This window comes from Limanda limanda, chromosome 1 (assembly GCF_963576545.1).
Source record: "Limanda limanda chromosome 1, fLimLim1.1, whole genome shotgun sequence".
Lineage (NCBI taxonomy): Eukaryota > Metazoa > Chordata > Actinopteri > Pleuronectiformes > Pleuronectidae > Limanda > Limanda limanda.
The window spans coordinates 24,378,286-24,404,649 of NC_083636.1; the positions used below are offsets into that span (position 1 = coordinate 24,378,286).

General features: G+C 42.1%; 1 protein-coding gene across 1 annotated transcript in view; it reads right to left on the bottom strand.

The window, feature by feature from the left end:
- Window positions 1–25,246, bottom strand: part of LOC132998919 (calcium/calmodulin-dependent protein kinase type II subunit beta) — a 40,187-nt gene extending 14,941 nt beyond the window's left edge. Inside the window, exons 1-12 of the mRNA XM_061068668.1 lie at window positions 25,185–25,246; window positions 19,226–19,320; window positions 17,232–17,291; window positions 16,741–16,795; window positions 15,743–15,808; window positions 10,217–10,289; window positions 4,859–4,961; window positions 2,631–2,714; window positions 2,449–2,543; window positions 2,228–2,350; window positions 898–981; window positions 125–167 (exon numbers count right to left, since the gene is read on the bottom strand). Of these exons, the coding sequence (XP_060924651.1) occupies window positions 125–167; window positions 898–981; window positions 2,228–2,350; window positions 2,449–2,543; window positions 2,631–2,714; window positions 4,859–4,961; window positions 10,217–10,289; window positions 15,743–15,808; window positions 16,741–16,795; window positions 17,232–17,291; window positions 19,226–19,320; window positions 25,185–25,246 (943 nt within the window). The remainder of the gene's footprint in view (window positions 1–124; window positions 168–897; window positions 982–2,227; window positions 2,351–2,448; window positions 2,544–2,630; window positions 2,715–4,858; window positions 4,962–10,216; window positions 10,290–15,742; window positions 15,809–16,740; window positions 16,796–17,231; window positions 17,292–19,225; window positions 19,321–25,184) is intronic.
- Between the last annotated feature and the right edge of the window lie 1,118 nt (window positions 25,247–26,364).

Here is a 26,364-nt window from a genome sequence, read left to right on the forward strand (position 1 = left end):
GTATGTGTGAAGAGATGGCAGAAGACAGATGGGATGTCATCCTGTTCTCTCCTCTCCTCTCCGGCTCAGGGCACTGAGATGTTTCCCTTGACTCTCTCTAGTCTTTTCAACAGGCAGCACTCACCAGAGAAGTTCCTGGAGACGAGCATGGTGGTCAAAATGGCCCCCTGTCAGGGTGAAGCAGAGGACACAGGTAAGAATGGGCCTTGTTTTATTCTCCCACCCAGAATTGAAACAAAATCACTTTACTTAAAAATATATTTTTCATTTTGGAGCAAAAGAGGTTTAAAATAACCTCTTAAAAGTACAATAATAAGACCAAAAGTGCTATATTTATATTATCAATTTACACATACTGCTGCCAGTGCTTGTAGAGAGTCAGGAATCACAGACTAAAATTGTATTTACAATTTCAATTAATGATGGAAAATATAATTGTGGATTCACTCATGACTATGTAGTGACTCAACCTGTGAGAGAACAAGAAAATAAGCATTTCCTCCTCACTGATCACAGCATTTATTACCATTCTCTTTTTCTCCCCCAGTTTACGTGAGCTTTATTAAAAGCTAAAAATACATGTTATTCAACAATTGAGGCTGACTCAACAAAAGAAAATCATCACAAAATAACATCATCCTGTAACTTTCTTCAAGACAAAAGAAATCAGAACTTTAACAGACAGATGAAGCGATGTCACACCCTCCCTGTCTGAAAAAAGGGGGAGAGAAACTGGGATGGAAATGAAATATTGCAGTGTCTGAAATTTAAAATAGCATGTTTGCAAATGATACGCTGATGTTATTTGCTCAGAGTAAATGTCATCAGAAGAGGCTGTCGACACAGTGTAGAGGTAAAAGAATCAACTTCATTTGGAGCCACCGGGTATTTTCACACCTTGAGTTTCCTCCTGGCGTTAAACTTCTTCAGGCACTCCACTGTCTCCTGCCTGTGCATCATGGAGGCCACTGTTGAGCGTTGCTGTGGGGAGACAGAGAAAGAGAGAGAGAGAAAGAGATGCTCAAAATAAAACAGTGGAGGAGCAGCTCTGACAGTGAAAGGCCTATGTGGGCAGGAGCTGTCGCAGAGACTCGTTTCGCTGGAACGTTTTGATTCTGAGGCGACATTTCTGGTAAAAATAAAAAAAATGAAACAAAACAATAGAAAAAAATATTTAAGTTTGTTCGATGGTATCCTAAACATCAGCACTCTGCATACTCATCCTGTTTTATAACGTGAGATATGTGCGATACTTTTTATTTATTATTATTAAGGGTGAGCTAGCAATATTATATTTGCTTTAGAAAAATACCGTCCCCTTTACTTTTCAACTAAAGGGGACTGATGTTTTTCTGTCAGGGCACTACTGTGATCCATGTAAATGCGAGTTGATGTGTATTTTAACTTAATTTCCCCTTTTATCTCTGCAATAAGTGTGTAATATTAAACTGCAGGACTGTATTATTATATTGCAGTACAATTACTGATGCATTAATGTACAACAAACATTTACAGTTGGGGGGAAACTACAGTAGTTACCTCCAGCGAGGAGCGTATGTTTACACTCCTAACATTTGTTTGTTTTGTTTTGTCTGTAGAATTATGCAAGAACTGCAGAATTGATTTCCATGAAACTTGGGATGGACACGAGCAAAGAAAGACCCTGATGAAATTTAGTAATTTTCAGTGATTTCCCAAGGGGAAATGAAAGGATCTTTATGAGCGATGTGTGTGTTCAACTTTGACTGTATTTAAAGGGACTGTTGGGCGTTGGTTCCATGCTGAAATCAGGAAATGTTTGTCCTTATTATTCATTATTTTGTCAAATGTTTTACTTGTATGTACAACAAACCCTCTTATGCATCTTAACTGCACATATCAGAGTCGTGGGCGTGCCCTTAGGCCACTAAGCCTGATATTTTTGTTGATGATGAGCAGATAGAAGTGCTTATCCCTGAGATAGGTTGCTCTTTCGCCCTTGTGTGGAACAAATTATTCAAGATAAGCTGACCCAGTATCAGCAGATATCAGAGATCGCATGTTTGGAAACAGATGGTGCTGATATTTTGGCAGCTTTGGACAGATGTTCACAAACTTGCTGTCAGGGGATTTACAAATTACAAATTGTCGGAGCGTCAAACTGGGTGCATGACATATAGTTTCCTGTCTTCAGAAACAAGGAGCCTGGTGTGTCTATATGGCTTCACAGTAAATTCTATGTACTTACGCAGACCCATGGGTGCTTCAGAGCCTCCTGGGCAGTGATTCTCTTGGCTGGGTTGATAGTCAGCATCTGGTTGATCAGGTTTTTAGCCTCCGGAGTCACCGTATCCCACTCTGGGGAGGGAAACTAAAGCACATACACACCCAGGCATCCCCACATTACAGTATATCATACAACATTATGTCTGACTTCTGGAGGGATAAAGGCGACAGAGGCAGGCTCACATCATACGCTCCAGCTTTGATCTGCTGGTAGAGTTTGTGCTGGTCCTCATCCCAGAACGGAGGGTATCCAACCAAGAGGATGTACAGGATCACACCTGCGCACATGGAAATGCAAACCACGGTCTGAGTGACAACAAGGAGAGAGAGGAGGCAATTGAGACAGAAACAGACAAAGAGCTCACCACAGGCCCAGATGTCCACAGGTTTGCCATACGCCTCCTTCCTCAGAACCTCTGGGGACAAATAGCCGGGGGTGCCTGCAAAGCCTGCAGACGCAAACACAGAAAACACAAATCAGGGTCCTGTAACATGAATAAAAATGAGTTGTGTTATTGCCGTTTAGCCGAATAACAGTTTGAGTCATGTCATATGGTTTGATGAATATCTGATACACTGGAGCACTTTGAACCGGAGACACCATATCAACTCACAACATCAGTTTTTGGAAAATACGACAAAACAACCAGTGGTTGAAACATAACAAAATTCAAACTGCTAATTGGGGTTTCTTTTGTTTTTCCCTGGAAATTGTTTCTACTTTTTACTTCACTGCATTCACTCGATGGCTTTAGATACTAGTTACTTTGATATTAAGATTTTAAAATATGACATTTAATCAAAGATTTATATTTTTTTGTGCTTTTTATTTAGGGAGCAAATATGGAGCTATTTCAGACTGTGCACTGAATACATTATGAAAATGTAGTTTGATGCAAAGTCAAGCATTTTGGCTTGCTGCAGTCCTTTTATAATATATCTTGGGTAGCTCTGGGTCAAAGTAAGAATTTAAAAAAACTCCATTTAATGCATTCGGTGGAGTCTCCTGAAATAACTGTGATCTCAGTTTAACACACTTAATTCGACTCCAGTTGAGAACTGGAGAGACAAAAGAGTCACCTAAAGTACAAATACTAGAACTTGGAGATTTGGAAACTGAAAACAAAAAGAAATACGAACTTTCAGTCCGACGAGATAAGAGGTAGAAGACTCTCTTCTTGTTTGCTAAACCCAGGAGCCCGCTGACAAGAATGATAAAATGACAGTTAGGATGAACAGTCCTGTGAAAGTCCTCCATCAAAAGTGCTTTGCAGTCTTCAGTGTGTCAGCGCTGCTGCACATCAGAGCTGACAGGCAACAGAAGCCTTCATGATCAAGAGGAGGAAGAGGAGGAGGAAAAGGAGGAGAGTGACGATGGGACCAGACTCGCAGATGTTAATGAAAATGTACTTTAAAAGGTCTACGTGTGACTCATGATGCCTGCACTGCAATTAGTGCAATATTTAAGTGCGACTTAATTCATGAGCATTTGGAGAATCATCACTTGAACCTGGTGGTCCCCTCTGCTTTTTACACTGAGTTTCAGCTCAATGTTTATCTGTTTTCTGTTGTGTTTCCCTCTCACCACTCTCACAATATGGTTTTTGACCACAGCAGCAGCAGTTTTCAGTGTAAACAGCTGTAAAAAGCCACGGTCCACTACCTGCTCAGCAGAAAGCAGCAGAGAGACACAGTCAGGGAGCCGCTGGTGAAAACAGTGGAGCTTTTAGCAGCTAAAGAGACAGATATTTCCCTCAGGAGGTGGTGGAAACCAAAAACAGAGATAAAAGAGAGAGAATACGGGAGCTAGACACTAAAGATTGTGTGTTAAAGATGGACGATGTGTCTCTACTTCTTCGAGAGGGTTCATGCTTTGCCATCTTGTGCCAGTGACGTTATTTGGTGCTAGAGCTAAAGTCTTTGCATTGGAGAAAGCAGCCCTGTTATGAAGGTCCGGCTGATACATCTGCATGATCTAATTGTGATCTAAAAAGTCAATCATGACATGACACCTGCTTTTATCAATTACTGCATCAGAAAAATTTAACAGTATCTAAACACTGCATCCTTGATTTTTTTTGGTAGCTTGTCCCATCTGCTAACATGGCCCTCATTGGGGTTATGGTCTTTAATGTAGCTAGCCACCAGGGGACTAATAGATGTTTGGGCTTCTTTTGGGGAACAAACCCCACTGTATGAATGAATGACCGGTATGATCTCTCCTGAAACAGTTAGATGCGGGAAAAAAAGCAATTATACAAAGTTCAGCATACCAAATTACAAGACAATGATATAACAGTGCTGTGTTTACAGCTTGTTTCTGCTGCCCCCATATGGCAATAACAAATCAGTTATTGCAGGTTTAAGATTATTTTGCTAAGATTTTCAAATCCAAATATGGAGTCACCTGGAAACATTAAAAAGTCACAAGAAGAAGGTTTCAAACAGCTCTTAGTTCTGAATTAGCAGGCAGTCAACCAGTTTCTATGGTATATCTTATCGTTATCATTGTAAACTACATTTCAACAGGAGCAGGTTAGCAAACAGTCTCAGTAAAACAGATTTCAATCTTAAAGGGAATCAATAAACATACCAAACCAAGCCTGCTGGTCTCCTTGAACCTCGATTGCCAGTCCAAAGTCAGCCAGCTTCACTGCTGCGTTCTTACACTTGCTGGCCAGCAGCAGGTTCTCCGGCTGCATGCACAACACAAACATCAAGCACATCAGTTCAAACTCTGCAGTCATATGATTTTTAGAAGTGAACACGTTTCATAACAGACCAGAATAAGGCAACAAGCTTTTGAGACTGATTCTATTTAATGGGGTTGGTCCATTTAGGCAAAAGCTGAAAACTGTTGAGTGTGTGGCCAGGCTGGGGCACAGCCTTAAAAATGGAAAGCACATTTGGAGACTGTAAAAATGGGTTAAGACACACGTTTTGCGGATGATTGCAACATGTGACCACTAATGTTGCCAACATCAAAATATCTAGCAGCTTCTTTGCTCACTTGACTTTAAATTTGACTTTTTACTTTATTGTGTGTGCCCCCATGTTTCACACGACAAAATGCTACATAGCCAAAATAGCGACCATTGAAGGGGAGAAGTACATTAGTGTATTGAATATACTTAAGAAAACAAATCTACTCTGTTTTTCTGAATTAACTCGATAGCTCCCAATCATTGTATTTCCCATCTTGCCAGAGCAAAGCAAAGAAACTGATAACAATGCCATTTATAATATAATTAATGAGTAATCATTTATTACTTAAAGACACAAGCACTTCTAAATGTCTCAAACGCAAATCAAAATGAAACTGGATCAGACTACAGAGGCTGTTCGCTTCACCACTCTCAGAGTAGCTAAATGAGGTAAGTGAGCCATCGTCAATTCAGAAAAACAAGAGCTGATTTGTTTTCTCGTGAAATACATATCACATTAAACTCTCAAGAGTGGAATGCTTCTCAAGATGTGTTTCATACTACTCATATTCTTGACTGTTCTGAGTGCATTATATCGATACTATTACATGTCACCATAATTGTTAGTAATTTCTCTCTTGTCGTTTTGTGTCTCTTTGTGTCTCTTTTTGTCTGTTTCCGGACTCATCTTTTGTCTGTTTTCAGGACTCATCTTTCACATTTTGTACCCCTTCTGCTCATTATACATGTTTTATCTTTCTTTGAGGTCACTTTGCATCACTTTGTGGCTGTTTTGACTCATTGTGTCTTTTGATGGTCATCTTGCAGCTCTTTATTTATCTTTTTCTGGTTATTTTGCACTTGGTACATCTCTGTGGCTGTTTTTTGTGTCTTCTGGTCATTTGGTGTATTTTTGATGTCCTTTTGCGTCTCTTTGTGGAAGCATGTTTGACTTTCTAACTAGAAATTTGAACAGTTCCTTCACACAGAGGCTCTCGTCTCAAGGTCCTGGGCCAATTTAGGATAGAACGTCACCATCCCTAAATTATAGAAAACTGACAAGAAAGTGTTACAGACCACTGAGTTGAATTAATTCCATTCAGATCAGAGGATTAAGAAAAGCAACGACAGCAGCATGCAAAAATAAATAGGAACACATTCTGATCCAAACAGAGTGAGAGGCAGAGACAGACAGATGGGACTTAAAAAATATAGATCTTTTTTGCCATTTTTTTTACTTGAGGGAGACCAAACACAGCTGCTTGGCTTTTTGCTGCCATCATGTCTTTCCTGCTCAGACGCTGACATAAGGACAATCTGACAAACATCTTTAGACACACACAGGGACGAGAGGGTTGTCTGTAAAGTTAATTCTGATGGTGATTGATTTTTGCCTGTAGTCATTAATCATTCATCACAGTCGCACAAAAAAAAACTGCAGCTGAGTCATCATGTCACCCTCTGCCATCATCTTCAATTAGAGGATATTTGGCTTGTGAACAAGAGGTAGGACATACTCCAAGGGGCCAAATAACAAGGGAAGATACTCTGCACCTCACAGAACCCCCCATAAATCTCCCTATTCTCCGATACAGTGCAGTGAAGCATGAAGAGTCAATTGAAATATAACCTAAAACAATTTTTACAAACCACAGGGGGGCACAAGGTCATATGCCACTCGATCCTCCTTTGTTGCATTTCCTAGCAGGGGAGCTCTTGGTTTCAAGGAACATCTGCATTTTGGGAAATACATTTATTTCTCTCCCACAGGGAGTTAGATGAGGAGATCAGTAAGTATTTACGTAATTTCTGCATTCTTAATATAGAAGTTAGATAGTTGTTAGTTGGTTGGGTTTAGTTGTGTCTGATATATTTAGTTGTGTTTGGTTGTGTTTAGTTGTAATCAGTGTTGGGAAGGATACTTTCAAAACGTATTCCGTTACAGAATACAGAATACATGCTCAAAAATGTAATCTGTAACGTATTCCATTACATTAACTAATCTGAGTAACGTATTCTGAATACTTGGAATACTTCCGGTTTGTATTGCATTTTTTAAGTGTATGATTGCGGCGTTGTTATAGTCAGTGGAGCAGCAGCAGTTTAAACTCTCTCTCCGCCGATGCGGCGGGCCAGCTGGATGTCCGGCTCCCATCCACTCCACCTCTGTGCCGGTCCCACCGGACGCTGAAGGACCGCCCCCCCCTTCGCCAAGGCTGCCTCGCGCCGTGCAGCGATCGTTTCGGCGTCGAGTCTATTTTTTTTTGCGCTTGACGCGAGCGTATCGCTCCAGGAAACACACTGAAAAATGATTTTAAACGATATTGATGACATATTATATGATATAAATGATAAAGTATGCATCCCATAGTTTGTATTCCCCTTCTGTTGTCCTGGAGTTTTAATTTTACCAATTTTACCGATCACATTATTAAATGCCCCCCTCTGCCCATCCACTACAGACACACAAGCAGTCATAAAGATAAAAAGAGAGGGGGGGGGCGGAGAATACGTAATTTACCCTCGACACCCGACATTGAACGGAGCAAACAGCGGAGAAGTTCTTGAAGATAGATGACATTAAATTGGGACGCTGTTGCAGTTAATGTTGGAGCAACAAGTGACTATATGATTTAATACTTCTGGGATATTATTAGAGCTGCCCGGCGCTTCAGCGTCCGGTGTGAACCCGGCGTGCCTCGCTGGTCTCCTGCAGAGCCGTGACAGCGGAGCTCTGGGAGCGCAGGTCGGTCTTCTCTCACCAGGTGCTGGAAGGGCAGCTTGCGGATCAGCAGCTCCGTAGATTTCTGGTAGCGATGGAACTCTCTCAGAGCCACGGTCCCGGGCCTGTAACGGTCCCGAGCCGGTCGCGGTGAGGCTTCTTCACGCCGCCGGGGGCCGGGGCGCTATACGGCAGCCCTGGTCTCCAGCTGCTTCCTGGGGGCTTTGCCGCCGGTGGATTTACGAGAGCGTGAATAAACTCAAGAAGTACCGTCATGTAATCCACTGATTTCAACAATGTAACTGTATTCTGAATACCATCTATTTATTTTGTAACTGTAACGGAATACAGTTACTCATAATTTGTATTCTAAATACGTAACGCCGTTACATGTATTCCGTTACTCCCCAACACTGGTTGTAATTGATGAGTTTGGTTGTGTTTGATGTGTTTGTTGTGTTTGGTTTTATTTTATGTGTTTGGTTGTATTTTATGTGATTGGTTGTTTCTTATGTGTTTGGTTGTGTCTGTTGTGTTTGGTTGTGTGTGATGTGTTGGTTGTGTTTGGTTGTATTTGATGTGTTTGGCGGTGTTTGATGTGTTTTGTACAATGTGTTGGGTTGTATTTGATGTGTTTGGTTGTGTTGGTGTGTTTTGGTGTGTTTAATGTGTTGGTTGTGTTTGGTTGTATTTGATGTGTTTGGTTGTGTCTGATGTGTTTGGTTGTGTCTGGTGTGTTGGTTGTGTTTGATGTGTTGGTTGTGTTTGGTTGTATTCAATGTTTTGGTTGTATTTGGTTGTAATTGGTTGTAATTGGTTGTATTTTAAATATTTGGTTTTATTGATGTGTTTGGTTGTGTCTGGTGTGTTTTGTACGATACATTTGGTTGTGTGACTATTTATGCTGGCCACGATATTTTCCTTATTTGCTCACATTTTATCAATCTTTTTCAAACTGCAGGGTGTTGACCTGAAGGCCATCGTAGAAAGATATCAAGTGGGCACATCGATTGAAACCATATATAATGAGCCTTTTTTGCTGTTGTTTCCTTTATGAAACCCATATACTGAGTAAAACTTAGTGAATGTGAGGATGGAATACTCTGCAGGACACAAACATTGATCAGATATTCTCCACCATGAAGTCCGGGTAGCAGATTCTGACCTTTATTATTAAATCTCTTTCAGGGAAAAAAGCATGCAGGCAACCTTAAAAATACATTTCTCTTAAGTTCCCCGAAGTGTCTCAATGCAATAAAATCAAATGGGCTGGGGGCAGTATCAGGACGGAACATGTTGACAATGGTTCACAAATAGATTTTCCAGAGTTTAATTTCCTGGTTAGCATTTATATGTATTTTATATGTAATTATTTATTATTGGTTATTTATACATATGTTAAACACAAGCTGAAAACTATATCAGCAAATTATAAACATATCTACATGTAATCTTGTACTTTTTGCCAGCGTATCTTCTTACAATAATATTATGATGTTTTATACATTGCTTATTTATTGGTTGTTTACTAAAGGTAATAATAAAGTATTATTTCTTTTTTTAACAGTTAAGTAAAACCCCACTGATACTGAATCACTTGCAGTTCCTGAGTAACTTATTAGAATTTAATCATTATTTGTCCTACTGGAAATAATTAGAGTACGCTTACCATACAAATGTTACTTCTAAACCATTTAATAACCAAAAAAATATTCAAGCTACGTACTTTCATCTGTAAGGCACAACACACTGTGAATTTGAGTAAGTTAATAAAGGTATATATTTCATTTATAATTTTATGCATCACAAATATGCCTAATTTGGAGCAATTCAATAAGTAACTTAATATCCTTTCTGGCAGGAAGTTTCCAGTATGCTGCGCTTGGCACCACACGCAACAGTGATGTCATGGTGCACAACAGAGTACACTTTTACTGCAGCACAGTTAGAATTTCAACTGAAACCAGGGTTATCAGCTGATGTCAAGTTGCTCATTCAATTAAAACATCTTGGAAAAAGAACACAAGAATAAAATACTTGTAATCAAATGCATATTTAAACATAAAGGCACACATATCATATACACAAACATGCATGTAATGATACATCAGGCTCACATGACATGCACTGACATGCTGGGTTCAAGTATATTTCGTTGCACTTACCAGCCGTCAGAATCTAGTGCAAAAGTCAGACGCAGACAAATACAACTATAAATCCCTTCCAACACACGTACAGACACAAACCCACACAGACACACACGTACAAACACAGACACACACACACACGCCTGCATTTGACTCACCTTGAGGTCTCTATGTACCACCCCCATCTGATGACAGTGGAGCACGGCCTCCAGGATCTGCTGGATGCAATGACTGCATGCAAACAGCAGGGGGAGCAGGTTAGTCTGAACACATTCAACCCCCAGCAGCATCCATGCAGAGGCAGCTACCTCTCAAAAGAGGCCACACGCGCACACACACACACAACCATGTGAAGAGTGAACCTGTCTGTGTGCTAGGAAGGGAGAAGATATTTTTTCTCTTTTCAAGACAGGGCCAAACAATACAGGCAGTGTAGGAGTGTGCTGCAGTTCCATGTGGGAGACACGGTGTCTAACCTGCACATTTCCCTATTTTATATAGGAACGGCAGATTTAGCAGGTTTCCAAGCATTTGAGGTAAGATGCTGCTCTGCTGTTACTCCACTGAACTCTCCTCTGTTTCACTCGCTCACACACTCGCTCCCTCGCTCGCTCTTGTCTGCTGAGGACCCACAGGAAATCACTCTTCTAGTACAGACCATCTAAAATAGTGCAACATGAGTCCCAGAAGCAAAACCTGAAGACAGGCAGACACACAAAGAGAGACGGACAGACGGACAGACGGACAGACGGACAGACGGACAGACGGACAGACGGACAGACGGACAGACGGACAGACGGACAGACGGACAGACGGACAGACAGACAGCAGGCACAGGCACATTGGTTTTAACTCACAAGCAATTAAACACAAGCATGTAGAAAAAACAACCCTTGTGCAGAGGGTGCAGGGCAATGCAACACTATGAGGCACACACACACCTTGAGGTCCCTGTGCACTATTTCATGTTGGTGGGTGTAAGACACACAGTCTAGAATCTGATGTATACAGTGACTGTGGAGACAAAACAACAACGTGAGGAGCAGAGAAGGAACACGAGAAGGTAAGGAAGCATAAAGACAGTCATACAGAAAAGTCGACAGGAGGAGGATGTTTTTAGGAACATGTCAGAGTAGAAGAACAAATTGTAAGTTCACCCAAAAAAAAACACATCTCCTGACTTATTTCTAATTTACCACATAGACAGGTTGGGTTTTATTTCCCAGGTTTTGCTGCATCTCAGAATTAGAATGGAAGGGAATGAAATTACATTTGTGGGCCTCACAGCTTATTAGTTATGTATGGCAGAACAACGTGGCTGGAAAGCAGTGTTCGGCTGCAAGGGTTTCATTACAACATCCATTCGTTGCTCAGAGATCTAGGCATCCACAGTAGAAGCTCTGCACCAGACCATAAAAGAAACATCATCGACTGCAGCCAGTGGCTCTGGATCAGGAGGAAAGACCCCAAATGGGTCCCAAGATGTAAGAGAGATAGACCCAGGGCTGATCAGTCTGCGGTGGGTCTCCCTTAGAAGAGGGTGTCATGGGATTAAAACAGAACTGAAGATATGTCCCTATCATCTACTGACAGTTGGAAACTTAGGAAGACCTTCAAACGTCCAAGACATATTCTCCATCTTGTCATACGTTCTAAAATGGCATCGAACAAACGTTTTAGGCACTAAAAGTAAGGTGCTTTTCATAGTAACCAATTAACATCATACACAGGGTAGTTTACAAAATAAAATCAATATTTGCTGTGACCTCAGCACCAGTTTGCTTCAGTTCACCTGCACACAGTTTTTAAGATTCTTGGCAGGTTGGTTGTTCAGAGCATCGTGGAGTTTCCAGCTTGTGTCTCTTGTCCCTTCATGTGAGCAGACTGACTCTGTGATGTTGAGATCGTGTTCTTCTTGTCTCTAAAGATGGTTATTCATCTACATTTAGTCATCTGTGACTATACTTAAGCTGCAGTATAGTAGGGGAGGTAAATGTAATTCCATAGTAGGGCAATTAACGCGAAATAACATTTCCTCGATAGAAATATAAGACACTGTTGATAAAATGTTGATAGAACTCATTCCATCCATGTTCTGAAAGAAAACACGAACATTCCAATCATAATGAGAATAGCGCCTTCGCCAAACCAATCATGTGGCTGGAAAAAGAGCCACGTAGGGTTTGGTTGTCTCACACAGCACAGAGTGTAGGAGGAGCAGCAGCACATGTGTAAATGCTTTGGCTCTTGAGGCCGTGCTCACTACAACGACTGAAAACTCTACCAAAGAAGACATCCCAACGGACACAACCCAAGGCTCACTAGACGAGGACATTGTTGAAAAGAAGGGTCAGAGGAATCCGGTAGACTGGTGATATTTTGGCAGAATAGTAAAGAATCCAATCTGTTCAGTAGGACTCTGGCTTCATGTCTCCCACTGCAGAATGAATCTGGGACCAAATCAGATGCCTCCCTGGTGGGATTGCTTAACAGTGGAAGTGCTGTAAACTTTTAGCACAGCACATATATATAAAGAAGGTTGAAGAGCAGCACACCAGCAGCATCTTGGTGAGCAGATTCATTAGCATACGTCACAGTCCAGGCATGTCAGATCTCAGAAAAGCAACAATTTCATTAGAGTTGCCTCCTTGGTCATCACGTTCTTACCAGTGCTCCTTTCTGCATGGCATGTAGGAGTGTGCGTAGTCAAATGACGCAATCGCTGGATGCCACCCCTGTCAGTTGCACTCTACAGACATGCTAGTGGCTCTGTGCACACAATAAATACAGACATCAGCATGCTATAATGCTCTCAATGCTTCAGCTCGGGATCAGGCTTCTAAAGAAATGCTTGCTGCTGATGGATAGCTTCCCTGTGCACCTTTCTCATGTCTGATTCTGGGTGACCTTGTCTGATCACCTCTCTAACTCTCCGAAAGCGATAATCTGACATTCACACCCACCTCACACCTCTTCAGAGTCTGCTCAGTCGTGCGGGGGTGAGAAAGGAGTTGGGATTTGAATCTCCTAGATTTTGGGAACATTTTTAACGCTGTGAGTCCCATAAACAAAATTCCATTCACCTCCATTGTGTCGGGGGGGAGGCAGGATATCTGAGAAGCAGATATCTAGAGACCTGAAGATGCATTAAACCAAAGCTGTACACGCATTGGCTGAAAACCATCACAGACAAGTGAGAAAATATGTTTTTGAGTAATTTGGGTGAACCATTGGTTAAACAGGGGGGAGAGAGAAGGGAGGGGTAAAGCAATTTCATGTGTGCAGATGGACAACTGTCAGCAAGATACTGTTGGACAGTAATCAAGCCATGCTAGTCACACACCCACACACAAACACATAGTGACACACACACACACACACACACACACACACACACACACACACACACACACACACACAGATCCACACATGATTTATGTAAAGAGAACAGGGTAGAGTGATAGCAGATAAGAGGGGATGAAAGACAATATTTGGGAAAGTAAAACTGAAGAATACAGAAGAAAATACAGAAATCCCCAGTACACTGACCGAGATGATCAACAGGGCTCCTATAATTCTTCTTGCCGTACATTTGACAGGAAATTCAGTATGAAACCACAGGTGTGAGCACAAAAACCTACTCGGTAGCACTTGCCAGTGCCAGTGTAACAAATCCTGCCTCATTTAAATTCATGGAGCACGATTTATCGCCATTTTAAACCTGTTGCTAGGTACTAAAGGTTATTCATAATAATCCTGGAGAATGAAGATCTGAATGTAGACTTTGCCACCGTTGTGTGAGGACTGAGTCGCAACCAAAGGCCACTGTCCAATGGGTGGTAGGAGGAGTTTTAAAAGATAATCTGCATTAATTCCCCCTAAATAATACTTAAGATTCAGTCAGAGCAACAATTTAAAACATTGATCCCAATTCTGAAAAGCATCAATACTAAGTGACACCTGTGGTCCATGGTGGTCACACCAGTAAATGTATTTTCATCATATATTATCAAAATATCACATTTGCTGTCACTCTGTCCCAAATGAAATACTGAGTAACAATTCTCAGCAGATTTAGAACACTAGGGTTACAAAGAGAAGATGGCTGAGTGCAAACTAATAGCCATGAAATACTCTTCAGTGACCTTGAAAACAGCTGATATTTGTATATGTTGTAAGATTTGCAACAACAACATTAAGAGCTATGGTATATAAATCATCTGCATAAAATGTACATTACCATCATGGAGAAATCATGAGCATATTACATAAAGATATAATAAAAAAGGACAAAGAATAAAGTGCTGTGGAAGAGGTCTTTGTAACCAGTAGAAACTTTTACTTCTACCAAATACAATGGATGAGTGTCACATAATATCAGCTTCTGTAAGATTTATTAGTTCTAAATGTTGACAATTCTAAAAAAAGTACACATGTTATCTGCCTGAGGTCCCTGCACAAACCCTTTATTGCAGTTTGACTGACATCTCTTGGTCCACTTCCTTAATGCTAACTATAAAAATAGTATACGTTTGTAGTGTATACAGTCTACTACATGTAGCACAAAAATGTGATTGGCAGATATCGCTGTAAATTCTTCAGAGAATAAAAAGAAACACTTCTACAACCCCACAAAAAGGGCACAGAGATAGCAGATTTCTAGGGGGAAAGCTAGGTACAGTGACCTGCTAGCAAAAAGCAGACAAATCCTGCTTTACCCCATCTGCATCTGTAATCACATGAATCTTTGTGTTTGCATATATTAGCATATTTTTCATAAAGGTTGAACCTACTGAGACAAACAGAATAGAGACTTGAGGATGCATGCACTAAATTGATAATGCATGCAAAAAGGCTTGCATACACAAGCAAGCAAGCCTTTTTTTCAAATACAGTAAACTCAAGGAACACAGTTCCCTTATAATACTGTTTCACCAACATTTTAAAAATATCATAGTTACACCTGAAATACATTTAGTTTTAATGTAAAGAAAAATGACTTAGAGCTAATCAAAATAATTTTATTTTGCATTCATTATTAAGTGTGTGTAGACTCACTGCTTCCTGACTGATTCATCATTTGCTTGATGATTGGTAAACAACCCACAATTTAGGTTATTTTATGTTCAAAGGCCATAGTGTTTAAAAGGTCTTTTATAGCCCTAGATTTGACTACGTGTGGTGATCAACCGGAGCAAAGATGTGACCAGGATTCAGAGATAAATTCATTTAAAAACAGCTGGAGACAAAAAAAAAATTCCTCATTTTACTGCAGCTCTCATCCTTCCTCCTTTTAGTGTTCCTGTCCCCTTCTTTTCTTCTCTCTCTCGCCCCCACAAACCGCCTCCACAGTCAAATTGATTTAAGTCTACCTCCTGGGGGGGCTACCATGTGGGCGTGTGTGCATTTCATGCATGTGTATGTTTCCATCTGTCTGTAAAATTCTGACTCCAGGGAAAGCTACTCGACCTCAATTTGCAATTCAGTTCACAGAAAAGAAACAGTGTAAAGCAACAATCCGTCAGAACTGGAGCTTGCAACGCCAAAAACCAAGTGTCAAATTTTGTCTGTGTGCACTAATGAGAGGAGTCCAGCTCAGAGCTGCAGGATGACTGCAGAGGCTGGAGGGCTGACACATGGAGGGGATAAAGAAAACGGTAGGGATGAGATTCACGGGTGTTTACCTGGCATCTGCTTCACTGTAGTATTCTCTAGCCACAATGTCCTCAAACAGCTCCCCTCCTGTCACCCTGAGAAATGTAAAGATGGAGGTTAAAATGTAGAATTGAGGGGAAAAAAATCATGGCAGCACACAAACACATATACACTTGTACACACACACACACACACTGACACACACACACAGAGACAGGAGGGGGATGTCCTCATTAGGGGGAAACCCCGGCTGCAGGATTCACTCCAAGTGGGTTGCCATGGAGACTGGCTCCAGTACGGGAAAGTGTGGATGCTTCTCTCCGTGTGTGTGTATGTGTGTGTGTGTGTGTGTGTGTGTGTGTGTGTGTGTATGTGTGTGCGTGTGTGTTTGTGTGTGAGTGTGTGTGTATATGCGTTTAAGTAGGAACTGCAAGGGGGGAAGGAGGGAGGGAGGAGGTGAGGCGGGGTTGGGCTGTTATGTAATGGGGGAACTGCCTTGGAAGTGAGGAGGGGGTGAAGACGAAGAGAAGAAATGAAGGGAATGCGGATATTGGGGGAGAAAGTAAGGCAGCGTAGAGAAGACAGGTTGAAGGAAGGGAGTGGAAAATGAAGCACTAGGGGAGTGGGAGGAGGATGAAGGATGAGGGATAAAGGAGGAGGAGGAGGAGGGAGAGCAGCACCGCACAGCAAAGGAAAGACAGAGAGCTAAAGAGAAGGAAGGAAGGAAGGAAGGAAGGAAGGAAGGAAAGAAGGAAGGAAGGAAGGAAGGAAGGAAGGAAGGAAGGAAGGAAGGAAGGAAGGAAGGAAGGAAGGAAGGAAGGAAGGAAGGAAGGAAGGAAGGAAGGAAGGAAGGAAGGAAGGAAGGAAGGAAGGAAGGAAGGAAGGAAGGAAGGAAGGAAGGAAGGAAGGAAGGAAGGAAGGAAGGAAGGAAGGAAGGAAGGAAGGAAGGAAGGAAGGAAGGAAGGAAGGAAGGAAGGAAGGAAGGAAGGAAGGAAGGAAGGAAGGAGGAAACAAAGCTCAAACTCACAGGTCAAAGAGTAAATAGTGGAAGCCTTCCTCTGAGATACTGTCATGAAGACGAACTGGAGGGTGGGGAAGAGAAAGAAGGAAGAAAGAGAAACAGATAGACAGACAAGCTTAAAAAATGTTGTTTTCTTTTGGGGGATGATTTTTGTTATTACCTTTAAAAGAACACATCATATTGTTTCTGTTTTAAAGGACAATGGTGGTGATACTGTATAATACTGTTTCAACAATGAATCTCTGTCAGGGTCATATAACATTATTTTAAAATGGTGACATTCACACAGCACAGTGAGTGACTTGTAGCTACACACAGGTTTCCTACTGACTTCAGTGAAAGTTGACAGGAATCGTGCTCGGATGTTTGGCTGCAGAGCTTATGCTTGCAATATCATGAACAGTAAAAGATCATGATGTATTATTGATAAGGGGACACTTTTTTTTTTTTCTAAGACGAAAGAAAGATAGTGATCCTCTGATCGAGGCAACACTCACCGATGTTGGAGTGCTTGAGCAATCTGCAGATGCGGGCTTCTCTCTCCAGCTTCTGATGGTCTACAAGACAGTCACACCAGGATCTTACAACAATGTCTCAGATTTGGAGAAACAAATGAAGAGGCAGCTTGGTGCTGGTTTGGTTAAAGTGAATTTACAAATAGATTCATGTTGGGGAATGACATTTTCAAAACAATTCAGTGAAATCAAACGATATCATGACGAAAACCATATTTAAGTATGTATAGATCAGGAGTGGGGAACATATGAGACAGTGCCAACAAGGCAATTTATAAATACATAACAAGAAACTCAGAAATACAAAAGTATTTCCTTATAGCAAATAGTTTTTCTGCGATAATAGAAGTATTATAAAAAAAGGTTGACTAACATGTCTTACACAGTCAGGGTGAACAAAACATTTATGTTACCGTTACATATAATTTCTGACAGGCATGGCGACGGCCAAGAGAAGAAAAGCAGATGCCGGTCGGCGTGTGAAGGAGCCTTGACGCTGCAGTAATGCTACTGGAATCAGACGAAGTAAAATTGTTCCAAAACATCAGTTTGTCACAAAGAACTGTTTCTAACAAAGATCCGGATTAGTTTAGACTAATATCAACCCCGCCTGTGTTGTCATCAACATCAATACCATCTGACATCAGATTCCTCACAGAAGAGAAGCAGTTCCAGCCTTCATTAGAGAGATCAGTGTGATATATGTGTTCAATTATTTTGTATGGTCTTTGGTCTTATAAGAATTGAAATGGCCCTTGATATGATGTTAATAAGAGGTACCCGCCCCTGGTCTAGATTAAAGTTATAAATGTTCTCAAGGTTATGACACACACACACACACACACACACACACACACACACCACACACACAACTGTACATATGTGTTTTGCACATAAACAGCCAACAGCCTGAGGGCTTTACTTGTCCCAGATGCCAATTTAACTAAATCAGGAGAGGAGAGGAGAGGAGAGGAGAGGAGAGGAGAGGAGAGGAGAGGAGAGGAGAGGAGAGGAGAGGAGAGGAGAGGACAGGAGAGGACAGGAGAGGAGAGGAGAGGAGAGGAGAGGAGAGGAGAGGAGAGGAGAGGAGAGGAGAGGAGAGGAGAGGAGAGGAGAGGAGAGGAGAGGAGAGGAGAGGAGAGGAGAGGAGAGGAGAGGAGAGGAAACAAGAATGAGGAAAGGCAAACGAGCTGGGAAGAGATCCAGTTGAGCTGAGGGTTTATCCAGATGAGAAGAGCATTGGAAGACATCTGTCTTCTGTCTGCTTTTTATCGACAGTATCACAGTTATTCTTAACCTGACATCTGACCCGTCATGTCAAACCACAAACAGCTAAATGATTGTCCTCAAAGGTCAAATGCACCGGAAGAAGGGAAAAGACACTGGTACTGTGAGATCCAGGCTGGCCACACCCATGATCCCATTCCTTAAGAATAATTACATATTTGTGGCTGATTTTAAATGATTTCTGAAGCGTATTTAATGTTTTTGATAATTGGGAGAAAACGACTGACTATCAAAAACACGATGCTGCGACTGGTAATAACATTATGTCTAAAAGCAAGAAGCAATGTCAGGGACACTTTGCATTACCAACTGCTGTGTGGTAGAGTGTGAAAACTGACGGCACACTTTTGACGTCTACTTGTTATAATCTGTTGAGGAAAATGTAGATTTTACTAAACATCCTTTTTGATGCTTGGATCCTTTTTCTCGCCGAGGATTGGACGGAGCATCTGACTGACACCATCATCTGCCTCTCTCCGAGGAACAGACGAGAAGGCTTCACACGCTGGAATCAAACAAGCGCTGAAATATGCTAATGTGAGCCTTCAGATCTGGGACATACACACTACACACATAATGAGGAAAACCTGCAGGATGTCTCTGCTTCTGCCTGTGACTGAGAAAACACACAAACAACCATTGAACAGTGAGATACATCTGTGTTGCACGTGTGACTCTCTTCCCCTTACCTCTGGCCGAGAGTTTTTTGGTGTTGATGATTTTGGCGGCGAACTCTAAGCCTGAGCAGAGTTTGACACAGCGGCGTACCACTGAAAAGGCCCCCCTGGGAAACAAAGACAGGAGACAGAAGGAGGAGACGGGTCAGCTGCCATATAAGCTTTGTCAGCATCAAAAGGCACATCTCAGCTCTCAGACTGACCTCATTGATGTCCTCTCTGGCTTTAAACCAACCTCATCTGCATGCTGATAGACATCAATGTGCCTGATAATCATCAATGTGCCTGATATACGTCAGTCTGGGGTCAAAGTCTGTTTCCCTGATGATGTGTTTTTCAATGCATGGCTGGATCACCAACCAACTTTCTGATTTCATTGAAATTGGACCACATAAAAGGAGCATCAACAGTGTCAGGTTGTTCATTCTCCTGGGTTTTAGTGTATTTTTGGGGTTGCGAATATGTATTGTCAAGTAATTAACACACAGAAAACTGGTCCAAGGTTGTATTTCTCCATCAAAGAACCAGAAAGTTATTTTCTTTAATAAACAATTGATTGTTCAGTATATGAAATAACAAGAATCAAGTGAAAATTGACGTGATCAATCCCTGATCTGAGTCAATATATATTTCTGGCTTTGTCTTAGCAACAGTTAAAAAACCCAGTTTAATAACAAAGAAAACTATAAATAAAGTCGTCATATTTAGACAGGCTGGTAATAGTTACTTTTATTAAAATGTAGTCATTTAACTTTTTTTTTTAAGACTTGAATGATTACCCATTTATCAAATCATATCAAAACAACTAATCCAATTAATCAACAAATCATTTCAGCTTTAGACTGGTTGGTCTCTGAAACTCTTTCAGCTGAATTTGTGACCCTCCCAAGAATTAAAGGGTCACTTTGTCCCAGAGGTCCACCAAGGTTTCCCCCTTACCTTAACATGGCTAAACCAAACTTTATCCCAAACCATTCATTTTCTCAGATATTTAACCTGACCCCTGCATCAACATAAACCTAACCAGTTGTCTCTATGCACATGTTCATAACTGAACATGTCCATAGAAGTGTGGCAGCGGGGAGAGGGAGGGAAACCCAATATAAAGAGGGAAAAGACAGAAACAAACAAACCATCATGACATTACAATCCAGAATATTACTGTGAAGGAAAATTTGAACATCCTCCCACATTACATCTGCACAACTCCATTAGGAGAATAGAGCCTGCCTCATTCCACAGATACTCCCCTATCTCTTTGCAGTGCCAAATTCAGGTTATAGACAAAGGGCCAACCAACAGTACATTGTAGTGTCTACGTTGAGGGACTTTCATATCTTATTCATATGCCCCAGACAAAGAGGCACCAACTTGATCTCTTTTGTGTATTTCACCAGTGGCAAGACGTAAGTACACAATGTGATTTATTTATGCATACTTTAGGCTTAATTATACAATAGGATGTGAACACCTACATGTTACACAGAGTGACAGCAGCCGTTCATGGATGTGCTGTTAGAATGATGGTGAAGCAAGTAGAGGAAGATATACTGGGATGCTGTGGGAGACATCTTCAGACTTGGAGGTGACAATTGCTCATGTAACTCTATTAGCGTTTCTTTATTGTTTCACCTTCTGGTCTACTTGATGCATCAAGTCGACATTAAAATCTTCTGCATTAGAAATCAGCTGCTGCCTGAGTTCTCCTTTCACCATCTTCCAGAAAACTTCCATCACATTTACAGTTAAACTATTCAGGCCTGTTTGCTCAGCAATCTGCCCAGCATCTACGTTATGAAAGCAAAACAGAAAATAAATCAAGAAAAACATAGGAGTTTTTGATAAAATGTCAAATTTTGACTGTCAGCTACTCTTTTTCTGCAGGCTATACGCAGATTGTAAGAAGACCGTAAGAGGTAATCAAATGTCTTACACTTAATTCACAAAGTAAGTTCTTAATTTCCTCTCTTGATTTCCATACACTAATAATTCTTAGGACTACTGGGGATGTTTTACAAGGTAGAATGCTGCAAGAGAGCAATACATGGAGCACTGCTGCCACTGCTAAGTGAAGTAGCTTGGATCCATAATGTGTCGATCTTAGCAAGAACTTATGTCAAGGTTTCTGCAGGGATCACCAAGCTTAATTCAAGACTTTGCAAGGCGTTTGTAGTACAACATAGACTGAATGTTTCACACTCACAATGCCCAAAGTATGAAAGGGCCTAAATTAATTCACCAAGTAAATGTGGAATAAATCTTATTTACATTTAAACCACATTGCGTCATGATTTCCTGGCATATTCCAGATAATATAATTATTAAATTACACAACTTGGATATGCAGCAAAATACAGCAGATGGATGGAGTGAAGGACTTATTTAACAATAGCTACTTAATTTATCATCAGATGTCTGGAATGATAGGACTGGGGATTTTCCAGCCATCTTCTTACAGTCACCAACAAAAAACACTTGGCTAGAAAATGTATGAAATTGAAAACTTCTTATTACCTGATCTCAATGATTTTTTAAAGGAGACATATTATATATATCTTGTATTTTGTTATTTGGCACCACACCAACAACACTGAATTTAACTGATTTAGGCTGATAGAAACCTGCGTCAACTGGAGGATCAGTTAATGGAGTGAACTCTGATTGTATCCATTCCCATCGCAGACGAAAGCCAGATGTTAGGAATTATTGTTATGTACAAAAATGCCTTAAATAGTAACAGATACAATGAGATGTGAACAGACTGTCGCAAATGCACAACCTCTGGAACTTAAATCAAAGTAAAATCCAGTATTAACACAGATACACATTGATACATTGATTCAAATTTTGTTACACGCTGTATGTCTACTCTGTACCGGTCGTCAGCTGCAAACAAACTGCTATAAATAAGAGAAAAGCTCATTTAGCTGTATGTGTGACTAAAACGTTTGTGTGGGTGGGAAATGAATAAAACAGTTAAAAACTCCCAAGTCAGAAAAACAAGTGTTTTCCCGTCTCTTTACGTACATAACATCCATGAAACAGCGCCCCTGTTGACGCTCTACACACTTCTTATCTCAATGACATGATGAATAATGTCTGAAAAGCAGGTGTGATCGAATGGTAGGAATTAGAGGAAGGAGAGCAATTTCAAGAATAAGTATTGTAAGTTAAGAGTGTGTGTCTGTGCGTGTGTGTGTGATGGTGTGAGAGTGTTCTCTAGAGTTGTTTAAGGCCACGTTTGCTCATCAAATCCAACAGAGACAAGCAGAAATAGCCACCTCTGTCATTTCTCAGAGCTAATTTTATCTCACCTCAGTATTGTTACGCAATGAAACACTCACACGCCCCCTCGGAGCCCCTGCCTCTCACAAGCTCTCCAGCATGCATACATTAAGAGGAGACGAGGGTGAGTAAGCATGACACTCGCTGACACTCCCGCCGTGTGGTAGAGAAGGCAGCAGAGCGTCGACATGACAGGTTATCTGCCGGGCAGGTGGGAGTCAGGAGGGGGGCTGGATCTGGATCCAGAACCTGCTAATTAGCTGAGAGTAACAAATGCCCCATTGAATCTTCTATATTCGCCACCGTTTCTTATCTGCCCTTGGAGGCAAATGTTCAAGTATACCCATTGAGCCATTGTGTAATCTACATTATAAAAGGTTCGGGATTAGAAATAAGACTGTAAATGTATATTTGATCTTGCATGTGTCCACTGACCCTGAGGCCATAGGATGGGAAACACCCACTAGTCCTTGATGATTACACCAATTGCAGTGTATTCTTCTCCCGAAATGGCCACAAGGGGCAACGATGACACTGTTTCAAAGTTTGTCAGGGGCTGGTGGAGACCCAAAACAGAGCTAAAAGAGAGTGAATATTGGACACAGACAAAATGGAACTCCACAATGTGCTCTTTCACTGGTAAATATGGATAAGAGCAGCTGTTACTTCCAATTTGTATTTTATGTGGGCATAAGGATGGATGACATGACACCTCCTCAAAAAAGAAGCCAAAACTTGCTGGCTGCAATAAAGGTTATAATCCCCACCTCCTCCATGTTAGAGTTTGGGACATGGATCGAACTAAAAAGTCAAAGCACACATCATTTTAGATCGTTCCTGTCACACTCATGTATGCTCAGGTGTGTCATGTTCCTGATAAATTGGGGGTTGAGACGTCATGATTGACAGCATTTGGTCAGGAAGATGTGTGGGTGGGACCGTGATACTGTGGCTCCACTCCGTGATCACAACATTACAGACTTCAAATGAAATCACCAGCGCAAGATGGCAGCACTTGTATCTAGGATGTTTAAGCTTCACGTTGAACAGTGGGAGCGTGAAGTGACGATGTCATCCATCTTTAAATATTCGGATATTCGTTCATAGCTCGTGTCCACTGCCCTCCACTGGCCAAAAATAAATTGTTGCACATTAAACTGTCTATCTTGAGTCCAACAATGTAGTAGGGGTCCAACTCTACGTCAGTGAAGTTACCCGTTTGTTTCAACAAAGAGGCACGTTTTTATAGTTGGGAAACTGAAAGTAGGGAATCTTTGGCCTTTCCGATTGATAAATTACTTCTATGCAGAGGTTGAAGAAGCTCTCAGACACTGCTGGCACAGCTGTCAGGGGGAGACGGTGATCAAACCGCCGTTCTTCTGGTTGATGGGTGACCAACTTAACCCCTGAGCCACAGCCGCCCCAAATATTCTTGGCTATTGACTATCAAAAAACTTCTGATTATTTTTCTGTTAATGTTAATTGAGGCCCAATCCCAAAAGACCACTGACTCTTAATACTTGCTCAGAATGATATCCTCCAGTCTTTGCTGCACGACACACACACACACACACACACACACACACACACACACACAAACCCAGGATACACCAGAATGTGACCACACATGCAAAACAGTAATAAGGCTCTGTTATCAGTAAGGGCAGCTGCTGTTGCTCCAGCACCTCTATTGTCTTTAATTTATCACACACACACACACACACACACACACACACACACACACACACACACACACACACACACAAACACACACACACAAACACACACACACACACACACACACACACACACACACACACACACACACACACACACACACAGGGCTAGACATGACCGCCATCACACAGGGGCATCACAGCAGCCAGTTAAAATAAAGAAATATCCACAGAGGTTGACAAGTGAAACCAACTTGTCCCCCCCCCTCTAGGGAGACTGTGGAATAAATGTTCCTGTGAGACAGACACTGCAGAGAGATCCTCTCTACCCACGCACAACCTGACAGAGACACCGAGTCCACTTCTCATCTACCCACTGTGGCACCCTTAGCCACTTCAGTCTCTCTCAATTTGGCTGCATCCTATTAGGGGCCACACACCCCCAATCTCTCTATTCATTGCCTTCTTTTCTTTACTCTTCTTCTGTCTTTTTTAATCACAAAACCAACCTGGTTAGATTTGCAGCAGATCAGGGGCAGCAGCAGCAGCTCTATTATCTGACTTCTCTCCAAAGCTGTGGGTGCCACTGTGATTAAAGCCATGATGGTGATGAAGGAGCTTAATTCCGACACATCAGCTCTCCCCCCCCCCCTGATATTAGCCCTGTTTGTCCCTAATGAGCCTGTGGCCACAGAGGAGGAGGGAGAGGAGAGGAGGAGGAGGAGGGGAGTGAGCCAAGAAGTGCTCCTTGGCTCATGCAGCCCCATCTTCTTGTCCAATCTCGAACTACTGTGTGATGGCTCCGGCATGGAAACCAGTCCACTGGTGCAAAGAGAAGCCAACAAACCATCGTGGTTCCGAGGCTGACTGCACATGCAGGAGCGCCCCGGACCAGCGTGCGTTTTGTTGTGGAAGGATGGAGCCGCATCCATCAGACCCTCCCTCCTGCTCTGTGGGGTCAGGCTGCATGCAGGGGACTCACAATAGCGAATAACGGAACAGTGCCTTACTTGCCAAGCTCCTCGTACAGCTGGAATTCGTCCGTAAAGCGTGTACAAGTGGTCGCAGCCATGATGCTTCCTCCTCGGACGGGTGCGGGTGCCGAGTCCGAAATGCGCGGTGCGTCTCTGCGGACGGGGAGGACCTCGGGCTCAGTCTCCGCCCACCTCAGACCTCCGGGCGGCTGAGTGGTTCAGCTGCAGCACGCACACACACGCACACACACACGCACAGAGAAAGACAGGCTCACACACTGCAACACACACACACACACACACACAGAAAGAAACACTCACACAATGAAACACTCACTGTAACACTCACTGCAACACAGGCTCACACACTGCAACACACAAACACACACACACACACACAAACACTGCAACACACGCTCACACACTGCAACACACACACACAGAAAGACACGCTCACACAATGAAACAGTCACTGTAACACTCACTGTAACACTCACTGCAACACAGGCTCACACACTGCAACACACACACACACATACACGCACACACAGAAAGACACACTCACACACTGCAACACACACACACACACACACACAGAAAGACACGCTCACACAATGAAACACTCACTGTAACACACACACAGACACACAGACTGAAACACACTGTAACACTCACGCTCACACACTGCAACACACACACTGAAACACACGCTCACACTCTGAAACAGACACTCACACACCAAAACGAAGACACTGAAATAAACTCACACGAACACACACACACTGTAACACACACACGGTCCCACCTCTGGTAGCAGTAGATGCAGGAGGACAGACTCGTTAAATACCGCACAGTATGGTAACGTGAGCTCATCACATGACGTGTTCCCCCTGCAGAAGAAAAGAAAGAAGGAATAAAGAACAGGTGGAATCAGAGGCAGAGCGGGCTCTGATTGAAGAGTGCGGGGGAGCATGCATTTGATTACACATCATTATAAATCATAAAATGTGGAGCCTGCAGCCGATAATGTAATTACCTCACTTGGAACTTACTTGAGCAGCCTGTGCAGAGTCTATGTTTAGATTTACCTGTCAGGGGGCCGCAGGGAAAAATCTATTGTTGGGCCCCCACCAACCTCACTTTAGCTCCTATTGTCTGCAAAATGGAAATGGATCCAATCGGCCTTCACTCCCTGGCTAAATGAATCCGCAGTAGA